Source organism: Narcine bancroftii, chromosome 1 (genome assembly GCF_036971445.1).
Source record: "Narcine bancroftii isolate sNarBan1 chromosome 1, sNarBan1.hap1, whole genome shotgun sequence".
NCBI classification, from domain to species: Eukaryota; Metazoa; Chordata; class Chondrichthyes; order Torpediniformes; family Narcinidae; genus Narcine; species Narcine bancroftii.
The window spans coordinates 141669336-141682366 of record NC_091469.1 but is presented as its reverse complement, the minus strand read 5'-3'; the positions used below and the strand labels follow the sequence as shown (position 1 = coordinate 141682366).

Here is a 13031-nt window from a genome sequence, read left to right as displayed (position 1 = left end):
AGCTTTCATTATACTGAATTAGACATCTGCTTGAGATCATCTGTACTCTTGTAATAAATTTCAGGAGTTACCACTGTTGTTAACACTTCATCCAGCAATGTGTGATGTGTGATATCCGTACCTAACACAATGAGTTAAGAATGTGCCTGAAGCAGAAGCGGCCCTTTAAATTGCCGTTCAGGTGGCAGCGTTCAAAGCGCAACGCTGGCCACCTGAAGGACACAGCTGCACAGGATGTGGCTCTAAGCACACTCCGGCTCCTGCCAAGTGTCAGCTGTGATCCCGCCCTCTGACGTGATGTCATTTTGAGCGTGACAAGAAGGAACACAGGACGATGGCCGACCCTGTGCAGGCAGGAGACATAATGATGATGATTTCAGCGTTTCTGAGTGTTCAGAATGAGATATGGCAGATCCTTGGTAAGGCTATTTGTGCTGTTGAAGCTCTTCAATCGTCCTTGAGATCTGAAAATTGCATGGGGGCAATCAGGAGAAGGTCCCTGCAAAGGTTGGTGGGGGGGGGGGGGGGGCGAGAAGACAGCAGTTAGCGGTCGAAAGGCACGTAGAGCGTAAGCACCGCAGACGAAGGCGAATGCTGCTGGTCAGTCAATTAGCTATGGTAACACATCGTTCTCTCTGGAGGTTGAACCGACCGCAGGGTGCTGAGTTCTGGAGTAATGTCCTCACCAAATTTGATGATGCTGAGTGGAGGAGACACTTTCGTATGTCACGTGGCACCTTTCACTTCGTGCTGGAACTCATAGAACCTCACCTGAAGGTGCATAAACTGGACTTGCAGTGACCATTGGAGCCTGGACTTCAATTAGCTGTGGCCTTGTGGTGGTATGCCACCCCTAGTGAGTATCGATCCATCAGTACCATCTTTGGAATAGGCATCAGCGCCGTGTGCATGGTGGTGCAGAAGGTGACTGCCACCTTGAGGAAGTTCCTTGGTAAACTTTTCATCTCCCTGCCAAGTGGAACACATCTCCAGGAGACCATTGATGGCTTCGCCCAAAGGGGATACCCAATGTGTGCTGGTGCCATTGATGGGTCACATGTTCCCATTATCACACCCAGCGTGGATGCTGCAGTCAACTACAATCGCAAAGGGTGGCATTCGGTGGTTCTGCAAGCGGTGGTCGACCACAGATTCTGGTGAGTTAAGCCTCTATTGATGTACATCACATCACATTTCCAATGACTATAACTTCATTGTGTGATTTCCACTGTGATTTCCATTCATATTACAGCTTCTTAGATGTGATTGTGGGGTGGCCGGGCCGCACGCATGATGCCCGAGTGTTTGCCAACTCTCCTCCGTATAGAAAAGCTGAGGACCAGGGCGGATACCCTCTTCCCACGTGACATGAGTGTTCACCCTTGAAAGCTCCATGTTTCAAATGTTATGCATGCTTGCTGTGTCAATGTTCAGGTGCATGAATTAATTACATATCTGGATTGTTGTGTATGGAGGTTTCCAAGGATGTTGAGGGAGTGGAGGTAACAGTGCATCTTGTGGGTGATGCAGCATACCCCCTACGAAGCTGGCTGATGAAGTACTGAGTACTGGATCAGATCAGCGAAGATTTAACAAGGCCCTTAATTCAGCAAGGATAGTAGTGGAACATGCATTTGGCCATCTAAAAGGCCGCTGGTGATGCCTGTCCAAGCATCTAGATATCTCTACCGCCTTAGTCCCAGATGTTGTGTTTGCCTGCTCTGTACTGCACAATATATGTGAGAGTAACAAGGAAGACTTCCCTTCAGAGTGGACGTTGGTTGAAGCAGATGGTCCTGCACCCAATAGCGCAGATTGTGCTGATCAGCAGGGCCATGGGCACCAGGCCATTCGTTCGGTCATCATGTTCATCCTGTAAGGGTACGTCCCTGCTACCCAGCTCCCCATTTTCCACGACTTGTACCCCCCTCCACCCTCCCCACCCAATGTGGTGACATGAGCCTGCTGCCTGGCATGTTATGTGGTCTCACAAATGAATGCGTGCATATAAATTAAACTTGTGACTTGTGTGCTTGTCAAAAATGTAATAAAATTTAATAAAGACATTCTTTGAGAAATCACACTGCTTCATAAATATCTGAGGTAGATATCGCAACATTAACACTTCACATCATTCTTAAACTTGAAGGAAACCATGGAATGGACAAGTAACGGTGCAAATCCACTCCACACTTGAACACAGCAGATCAAACACTAAAACGGTAAACACAACAAACACCACCACCCGGCACCAGAGCATCTCACAGCTGAATGTTTCCATCCTTAAAGAGTCGCACGTAACACTGCACTTATGAGGGGCTTCATGAACAACAAAAGTGAACAGTGAGGTAGCAGCATGAAGGATGTTTATTCCGACACAAACCTCTTTCCAATGAGAGGAATGTGTTGGGGGGGGGGGGGGGGGGGTGATGAACCGGTATTGGATCCCAGCATCTCAGTCATGCAAAAAGCCTCCACTACTGTGATGCACTGGTGTGGAATGAAATGGCATATTGGATGAAGGGGCCAGGTACATGGGATGAGGCTGACCATATGACTGTGGGAATGGGGATGGGGAGGCCTCCAATCGCATGATCAATCTGTTGAAGATGACTGACTGCCTGTCCATTGCGGCACTCAGTCCCCGCAGGGAAGTTGCAAACTCAGACATTGACTGGGCAAGCTTCTCCATTTCGGAGCGGTGTGTTGCTTCCTTGTCCTCCCCCTGGTCGGCAAGCATGACTCTCTTCTGCTCCAGCACCTCCTCTGCACACTGGCGGTCTCTCTCACTGTCCTCCCTGTCAAGTCCCAACATCATCACCTGCAGCTCCTTCACGAGAAGCTGCCTCTTTGTCAGTCGCTGGCGCTTGCGTCTGGGACCAGAGGCAGTGGGTGGAAACAGGAAAAGTGCATCAGCATTGGACTTAAGTGCTTCTCCATAAACACAACCTTAATGCTACTGTACCTGCGTTCTCTGTTGAGAGTATCACCTCATCACTTCCAGGGACAGTGACCTCTGCACTTCCTCTCTCGGAGGCATCCAGATCCGTGGCTGCCGGGTCCTCGGCGGTGGCTGCCTCCTCCTGGACCGGCATGTCTCTTCCATTGCCGCTGTGTGAACCCTAAGATCCCTCAGGGATGAGTTCTGGGGATTCAGGGGTCTCCAGAGCGCTGGCTACATTCAAGGGAGTAGCTGAGCAGCTAGCCCCTCAGAGAGTGTGGCACTGGTCTAAGTACTGCCACTCCTTGTGCCCATTGCCACTCCTCCTGTTGTGGTCCAGGACTGCATGGAATTTCTTCCTCATGCTCTTCAGCTTCATGATCACCTGATTTTAACTGCGCTGGTGGCCTTGTGCTGCGAGCACTCCAGACAGCCGCTCAAATGTGGGACCATCCCTAACTATCCCAGTCAGCTCCCTTTCCTGGGATTCCTGAGTCAGATGGTTGAGAAGCAGTCTTACCTCTTCTTCAGATCAGTTACTAGCCATTGTTGAAATCCATTGTTTCCCTTCACTGCTAAACAAAACGACTGAATCTGCACTAGCCTGCCTGCACAATGTGCTTCAAGATTCACGCCAGGCGTCTCAGGCTGACGACATCACTGCCATGTCAGCAGCCTGACCTTGTAACATCTGCTTTCAGCCAGCTGCATTCAGGTGGCTGGGGGACCCACTGAGCTGAGCTGATTATCCCTCTCGGAGGAGGGTTATGTAGCTCGCCTCAAGAGCGCCTCCTGCACATTCAGGTGGCCTCAAACAGCTGCATATTGCCTAAACATGAGGCTTTACATGTGTGGGAATTGGCCACCAGAAAGTGTCCTGATAAGAAATACAATGCCATCAAGAACATGATGCACCTTACCTATCCCAACTTTCTCCAATCCCTAAAAAGACTCATCTTGCCTCAAGTGGCTATTCAGTTCCAATGTGTAACTCTGATTTACTTCCACTACCCTAACAGGAAACAAATGTCAGATCATAACCATACTATGTACAAAAAATCTACCTGAAACTTCTCTGTCTCCTGTACATGGGTCTGAGTCCATACCTCCTGTTCCTCAATAGAAACATAGTCTATTTTTGATATCTAAACCTTTTGTGATCTTCCAATTGATCAAATCTGTCAGCTGAGTGAAGAGCATTACGTGAGTCGATTTAACTACAATTTCATCAGTGAAAATGACTGTCAGACTGATTCTGACTAGGTTGTAGAAGTATCCAGATTTGCAATGTAACCAAGTGTGGAGTGTCAAACAAACTCATCGAGTCCAACAAGCACTACTATTTAAATGGCTCCCCGGCCTATTATCATGTTGTATATCTAAATTTAAATTTAAAGTTTACACTTAACAGAAAAGAGTGCAGGACGGAAACAAGCCCTCAGGCCTGTGTCTGCACCAAATTTGGTGACCAAGTTCAACTAAAACTTTGCTGCTTGCACAGGAAATATGTCCATCTATTCCCTGTGTCTTCATGGAAGCATCTTAATTGCTACTATTGGGTCTGCATCCATTTTTATTCCTGGTAGCCTATTTCAGACACCTACTTTTATCTGCATTTAAAAAAAACCTGCCCTGCTTATCTCCATTAAAAGCTTCCCCTATCCCATCCCCGCTCCAATACATGACCTCTAGTAAGTGGCCTACAAATAACAAAGGTACTATATGGGCTACTCTCCAGGCTTCTGGGTCATTGTCTGTTGCTAGTGAGGATACAAAGGTCTTCATCAAAGCCTGAGCAATCTCCTTACTTGCCTCTTTCAATAACCTGGGATCAATCCCAACATGACCTGGTGGCTTATTGGTCTTCAAAAGACCCAGCACCACCTCTTTCTTGATCTTGAAATTCTCTAACACATCAACATTCTTCCATGCTCCCTATCACTTATCATCTCTGTCCTTTTCCTTGGTGAATACCAATGCAAAGTACTTTAGCACCTCACCTACTTGCTCTGCCTCCAAACATAAATTTATTCTTTTATTCTCGAGTGGTCCTATCTTTTTCCCCATCATCCACTTGTTTTTAATACAAATATTAAAGTGCCTCTACTTCCTCAGGAGTTTGCAGAGGTTTGGGATGATATCAGAAACTATGGCAAACTTCTATAAATGTGTAGTGGAAATTGTGCTGTCTGGCTGCATCATGGCCTGTTATAGGGATACCAATATCCTGAGCATAAAGCCCTCCAAAAGGTAGTGGCTGCAGCTCAGGACATCACAGGCAAAACCCTCCCCACCATCGAGAGCATCGATAGGAAAAGCTGCCGTCAGAGAGCAGCTGCGATAATTGAGGATCCAAACCACTCAGCTTCTGTACTGACTGCTACCATCAGAAAAGAGATATAGGGCTGTGATGAACCCAGAGGACCCCAAAACCCAGCAGCAATAGAAATTCACCAAGACAAATGGTTACTTACAGAGGTTAAATTCAAATTTTCTTTAAATATAAATACAGGATCAAACTTTATTACTATTAAATTAACTTATCTTAATCCCCTTCTAATTCTAAGCACACGTGTATGTAATATGTGTGTGTAAGTTTAGAAAAGTTATTTGATTCACAGTCAAATCTCACTTCTCACTCCTCCAAGTTCACCGGTATCAGGCAATTCTTATACTGTGCATAGAATTTAACATTTATAAATCTTCACCAGGCTTTGGTGCTTAAAAGGTAAATGGTTACCACTCATGATGGTTCTTCTCTGTTTTCAGAGAAAGATTTGTTGCTCGTTGGACATATACAAATTGATTCCTTCCGATAGGCCACTTCAGTGTCTTGCCGAAGAAACTTGCCCCATCAGGGTTTCCAGTTGATAACCTCTTCTTTTCAGGTCACCATAGAGTTCCTTTTCTATTTCCCTTATCTCAGGCGAAACATTATACAGACAGCCACCTCCTCCTGCATGGACCACAAGGGCTTTGAACAGGCTGAACTCAGAACCCGTCTTCGAAATGAGGTTTCAAACTAGCTTCCAAAAGCCACCATAGAAAACCAGCAGAGTCTCTCTCTCCTTCTGACACACTTGGACAAAAACCTTGGACTCTCACTGCTTGCAAAACCACATGATTTTTCTAAATCAGCACACTCCACCAAAACAGTTTGGTAACTCCCAAAATCAATTCATGAGATATCTTATCAATTTCCTGAGGTGGGCCCTTCCATTTGCACCTCCTTGTGAAAATCTTCAGCACAGGAGTCTATTGTCTTTGCAGACTTGTAGACACCACCTTATGCATCACTCTTGCATTTTAAAATGAGATCTGTTTTGAAGTGTTTGTATCTGTTTGTGACCTAACTAACCCCACAATCTATCTTCCAAAAACATATCTATACATAATATAAAATATAACATAATCTGTCACAGGGGCCACAAGACCATTAGTTACAGTTGCTCCCCCGCCACCATCAGACTCCTCAACAATAAACTCAATCAGGGATTCATTTAAGGACTCTTACTTTGGCACTTTATTGATTGTTTCTCTTTGTATTGCACAGTCAGTTTGTTTACATTTCTTCATTTGTCTACATGTATACGTTGTTTACAGTTTTTATTTTGCACTACAAATAAGGGATAATTTTGCCTCACCGGCAGGAAAAACAATCTCTGGACTGTATGTGATGTCACGTATGTACTAAACGTTACAAATACTTCCTTTATCCTTTTGATTAGATTCATGACCTCTCTTGTCATCCAAGGTTCTCTTACCTCACCATCCCCGTCCTTCCTTCTCACTGGAACATGCTGGTCCTGGACTCTAATAGCTGGCCCTTAAGTAACCCCCACATGTGAATTGTAAGCTTGGCCAATTACAGCAGATCCCACTTAAATTCCAATTTTAATATTTTTTTCCCATGAGATTCAGGTTTATTTGACATAATGTTCATGAAACTTAACTCAAATTGAAACATTCCACAAAAACAATCTTCCAAAATGAGGGTGCAGTCAACCACCTCACTGTGTCCCATATTAAATGTAAACACTACTTCAAGTAGAAAAGAAATAGAAGGGGGACGCATTCGGGTTCTGATGCGCAGAAGATCCAAATGCCAGAAATCTGGACCACCCGACCATCCGGATTTCTCGAAAACTCTGAAATCCGGACCACCCGAGAACCCGGGACTTCTTGTAAACGCTCCTCTTTTGGATACGTCCGTCCGCAAGTTCCGCACAATCACAGCGACCAAAATATAAGAAATATATTGTACTTTGTATTTTATATGAACAAAATGTCATTAATAAACTATCCAAATGTACCTGTTTATTCTCCTTAAATTTGAATTTTAAAAGTACTGCCCGAGAATCCGGAAACTCCAGAAATCCGGACCGGCGCAATCCCCAAGCTTTTAGGACTTTTTTTTTTCCTGCAAAATAGTTTATTTTCAAGTGTAAGCGTCAAGAATAATATTACTGCCTCGCACACAATTCCTGAACAAGGTCTCATTAACATAATACACCATGCTAATGGAGCAGACTTTTAATGAAACGGATTCAGATCAAGGATGATTTCCCGCCCCCTGAAAACCTCTCAGAATTTACTGTCCCAGAAGATAGGACTTCAGTCATGAACATGGGCCAATGAAGGTGGGGCAGGGACGCAAATATTGTCCTCACCTTAACCGCCCAATCCCGCTCCGGGCGCTGGGCCGGGCATTTCACTGGGGGCAGCGGGGCTGTTCCACCAAGGCAGCCCTGCAGGCAAGCGGAACCCGCACCTGGATACAGATTGAGGTTGATTCCAAATTTTTTTTAATGTAGTTTCGGCATTGATTGTGTTATACAGACAATACAATATACACGTTAAAATCAGGGGTGCACGACAGCGGCCACGTATTAAACACAGGGGATTTCACGGAAATTGGGGAGATTCACCTGCAGGGTCCGACATATGCGACAATCTATTTCCTTCTCCCCGAAGTCTGAGCCAGTTATATAAAGTGGGCTTTGAGAATGGAGTTGAACAGGTTATTTTCTTGGTGACAGAGTCCGCCTGAAGCCCGTCTTAGATTGTATCCACGTCAATGTGTTTGGAATGGGAAGGTAGCGCAGGCTGCAAGCGAACGTTAGTCCAACTGCTCGCCCCATCTAGCTCTCTGCGGCGCTCTGACTCTCTCCCTCTCCCCACTTTTCTGTGTGTGTCTCTCTCGTTCCCACTCTCTCTTTCTCTCTCATACTTCTTTGGCTTGGCTTTGCGGATGAAGATTTATGGAGGGGGTAAATGTCCACGTCAGCTGCAGGCTCGTTTGTGGCTGACAAGTCCGATGCGGGACAGGCAGACACGGTTGCAGCGGTTGCAGGGGAAAATTGGTTGGTTGGGGTTGGGTGTTGGGTTTTTCCTCCTTTGTCTTTTGTCAGTGAGGTGGGCTCACACGCACACAATCTCTCTTGGTACCTCACCCTCCCCATCTGCGGCAGTCTCTGCATCCTTGCCTTCAGGTCCCTCTCCCTGACCGTATTCTTTGACCATGACTCTCCGTCTCACTCGTTCTCCCTTTCAGATTTCCTTCTCGCCTCGTCTCTCGGATCCCTCCTTGTTCCCTCATCCATCGAGTTGGTCCTGAATCACGTTAACACAAACAGCTATGTTAAAAAAAGGAGTTTCCCTGGCGTGGAAACCTGCTTAAAGTAAAACCAATCCCCGGGCACTGCGACCAAATTTGTGACTTTTCCGGGGGGAGGGGTGTATTCTGCAGACAGGATCCACCGACAGCTTCGACATATCCCTGATTGAGTTTATTGTTGAGGGGTCTGCTTTGTCTGGTCTATATTCACTGAATGAATGTCTTATTCAATGTGTGTGCGTATGTGTTCAGTGTTTGAATTTTATACACCTTTATTGTTTACTCTCTGTTTGGATTTATTAATACATCATTTTATATTTACTCTGTAATTGAAGGGGAAATAATCAACACCCAAATGCTCCTGGTAAATTACCAACTCGAGAAATGAAATATATACAGGAGTGTGTGTGTGTGTGTGTGAGAGCATCAAGCGATAGAAAGTTCATCAGGGGGGGGCGGGGCGTGGCAAGATGGCTAAGGAACGGACGTGCCTTCCAGTCCTCTCCTGACTCTTTGTTATTGTTTTGTCTATAAGTGCCCGTTAAAACTTTTTAAAAGTCTAGAAATAGTTAGAGGTGCTGATTCAGTTTCTAATGGTACAACTGCTGAAAAGAAGTAACAAAAAAATGGCAACAGATCGTTAAGAAGCTGCATTTCCCGAGGTTATCTGAGCCTACCTGTATACAAGAAGCCAGGACTCAGCGTGGAATAGATCCAGGAAGGGAGGTACAAGATTCGGTAATGGAGCTCTGCTCTTCATCGGTAGGGCTCTTTAAAGATGGCGCCCGGCAGCCCTTGGAACAAAGGGCTAGCCAGGCACGTGCGCGTGAATCAACGCCCGCTGTGAGCACTGTCAGTGAATCCTTAACAGCTAGAACAGCTGGGACACTGCCAGCTGAAGACCCGACTCTGAAAAGTCGTTCACCGATTGATGTAGCGGTGGCGCTGCGAAATGCACCACCAGTAATGAAGACTTCAACAGACATCGATGTAATGAAGGCATTTGATATAATATGGGTTAAGGATAACCCTGGCCATCAGCCTCCAGATACTGCTGAGGAGGTTGTGGCAGGGGTTTCCACACGCAGTCATACTGTAAGAAAAGCAATTAAACCAAGGGAAGGAATAGAAGACCCTTTGGCCACACAGAAACAGCAGGATCCTACTGTGCCTGAATCTATTCTAGTAGATATGCTTATTAAGAATCTTGAATCTAAGTTATCCTCTACAATAAAAGAAATAGGTAAAGCTTTAGTTCAAGTTAATACTAAGCTTAATACTTTGGTGGATATTAATACCCAACAGATGGTTGATTATGGAGCTTTTAAGCTTGAAACGAGCAAAAGACTTGATGTTTGTGACCAAGGCATAGACGAGGACCGAGATCAAATACAAGATGTAAATAAAACAATTGAAACTTTACAAATTCAGAATAAAAATTTAGTGAAAAAGGTTGATTATTTGGAGAATCAATCTAGTCGGAATAATATAAAAATTGTTGATTTGCCAGAAGATATGGAAGGATCAGATCCAAGAAAATTTTTCACTGAATGGATTCCACAAGTGTTAGGACAAGATAAGTTTCCGGAAGGCTTAATATTGGAACGTGCCCATAGAGCTTTGAGAAGAAAGCCTTTTCCAGGACAAAATCCAAGACCTGTTCAGGTTCGTTGTTTAAATTATTATGATAGAGAGACAATTCTGCGTGTGGCTATAAGAAATGCACAACAAAGAAGATCTCCCTTGATGGTTCAGAACAATCGTGTTTTTTTTAATCCGGATTTGAGTCAAGAAGTTATGTCTCAACGACATGAATTTAATCCTGTGAAAGAAGTGTTGTGGAAAAAAGGATATGAGGCAACATTTAGATACCCTGCAGTATTGAAGATTTTTCAAGATGGCTCTCAACCAAAATTTTTCGATAACCCTAAGGAAGCTATGGACTTTGCTCAATTGTTGTCAATTACGCAATTTCAGGAAAGACGTAGTCCACCACGGTCTCCAAGGAGAGTGGAGGCGTAAGATGGGAACTGAATTCCAAGAAGAAATGGAGACAATGGTGGTCGGAGTGATAAAGCTGATTAAAAAAAAAAATTCTGAGAAGATTTTAGATAATGATGATAGTTTAATGTGAAATGGGAGTTGGGAGAGGGAGCTGGGCGGGCATCATTTTCCAGAAGTCATCAGCTATGTGTGAGTTATCTCACACCCAATACCTTGTGGGAATTACCACATTGAGCGGTTGAGACAGGAGGAGGTGGTTGCAACCTCCAGCTGTTTTTTTTCATTAATTTTTGGATTAAGGAGTGAAGTTTTTTTTTAATTATTATCTTTATTTTTTTTTTTCTTTTCTCTTTTTGTAGTTTTAGGAGGGGATAAGGGGAGGGGGTGTTTTTCTTTTTTTTCCCTTTTTTTTCTCCTTCTCTTTTTCTTTGTGTTATTGTAAGTAATGTCTAAACTTAAGTTTGCCTCTCTTAATGTTCAGGGTTTAAATAATCCTATTAAGCGTAAGAAAGTACTTGCTTACTTAACAAAATTAAAAGTTGATGTGGCTTTTTTGCAGGAAACTCATTTGACAGATAAGGAACATTTGAAACTTAAACGTGAGTGGGTTGGACAAGTTTTCTATTCTTCATTTAATTCAAAGGCGAAAGGACTGGCAATTCTGGTGCATAAGAATTTACCATTTCAGTTACAGAATGAAGAGAAAAATGGAGGAAGATTATTAAAACTGAATTGTACAATTTTTAATGAGGCTTGGACTCGGCTTGATGTTTATGCTCCAAATGTTGAAGATATAGCTTTTAGTATAGATGTGTCTTTATTACTTGGACAAGCAAACTCTAAAGTGATTATTGGGGGAGATTTAAATGTGGTATTGGAGCCTTTATTGGACAAGTATCCAAGAATAATTAAGAAATCTAAGATGGCAGTACAAGTGACTAATATGATTAAAGATTTGAATTTAGTTGACATCTGGCGAAGATTTAATCCTACAGAGAAAGATTTTTCTTTTTATTCTTCACGTCATAATTCCTTTTCAAGAATTGATTATTTTTTAATCTCAACACATTTGCAGGATAAGGTTATATCTGTGGATTATAAGACAAGGTTGGTCTCAGATCATTCATTATTATTATTAGAATATCAGAATTCACAAGATGTTCAGAGAACTTCAAGATGGAGATTTAACACTATGTTATTTCAAAAACCAGAATTTATTAGTTATTTAAAAAAAACAAAATTGAGGATTTTATTAGTAATAATGTTAACTCTGTTTCCAGTCATTTTGTTTTATGGGTTGCAATAAAAGCTTTTTTACTAGGTCAAATTATTAGTTATGCATTCAAAGTAAAGAAAGAGAGAATTAGAGAGATTGAAGATTTAGAGAAAAAGATAACTGTTAGTGAAAAAGAATTTTTAAAAAATGCCACTGAAATGCAAAAGAACCAGTTAATTAATTTAAAATTAAAGTATAATGAATTACAAACATATCGATTTGAATGTTTAATGAATCGAACTAAACAATAAGTTTTATGAATGGGGCGAGAAAGCTCATAAAGTTTTATCATGGCAGTTAAAAAAAGAACAATTATCCAGGATTATACCAGTAATTAGAAAAAAATCGGGTATTACTTTTAGACAAAAAGAAATGAATGAGGAATTATGCAATTTTTATAAAAAATTATATACGTCTGAGTGGAAAGATGTAAGTGAAGATGCAATAGATTCTTTTTTGAAAAATATTAATTTTCCACAGCTGAATCAAGAAGATAGACAAGAGTTGGACAAATCTTTTACAGAAAATGAAATTGAAATGGCCATAAGAGATGTGCCAAATGGAAAGGCACCCGGTGAAGATGGGTTTTCTATTGAATTTTATAGAACTTTTTATGTTGATATATCTTCTATTTATAAGAATGTAATACAGCAAATTTATGAAACTTTTCAATTACCTGAATCTTGTTCTAATGCAATAATTACGGTTATACCAAAAAAAGATAAAGATCCTTTACAGGTTTCTTCTTATCGACCAATATCGTTGTTAAATGTAGATTATAAAATTGTAGCTAAAGTTATGGCTAATAGATTGGCTCAATATTTACCTAAAATAATACATAAAGATCAAACAAGATTTATAAAAAACAGATATGCGTCTGATAATATTTTGCGACTAATTACTTTGATAAATAAATTTAAATCTCAAATGAATTATCCAATAGTGGTTTCATTAGATGCAGAAAAGGCTTTTGATAGAGTGGAATGGAAGTTTTTATTTAAAGTACTTGAGAAATTTTGTTTTGGTTCTTCATTTATTGGATTGATAAAGGCTTTATATAATAGTCCGAAGGCTAGAGTTGCTACTAATGGACAGATCTCAGAATCTTTTGATTTAACAAGGTCTACTAGACAAGGATGTCAATTGTCACCTGCTTTATTTGCTATAGTTATTGAACCTTTGGCACAGTTAAT

At 42.2% G+C, this 13031-nt stretch overlaps 1 protein-coding gene across 5 annotated transcripts in view; it reads right to left on the bottom strand.

Annotated features, from left to right (window-relative positions):
• Window positions 1–13031, bottom strand: part of asb5b (ankyrin repeat and SOCS box containing 5b) — a 155870-nt gene that overhangs the window by 93289 nt on the left and 49550 nt on the right. For 2 of the 5 annotated variants that reach the window (XM_069940820.1, XM_069940827.1), the window contains exons 2-3: window positions 8395–8554; window positions 7255–7361 (exon numbers count right to left, since the gene is read on the bottom strand). The exons of 2 other annotated variants lie outside the window; for them this stretch is intronic. In XM_069940820.1, coding sequence (XP_069796921.1) covers window positions 7255–7361; window positions 8395–8464 — 177 coding nt within the window. In that variant the 5' untranslated portion in view covers window positions 8465–8554. The remainder of the gene's footprint in view (window positions 1–7254; window positions 7362–8394; window positions 8555–13031) is intronic. One more of the 5 variants, XM_069940810.1, reaches the window with a different exon arrangement.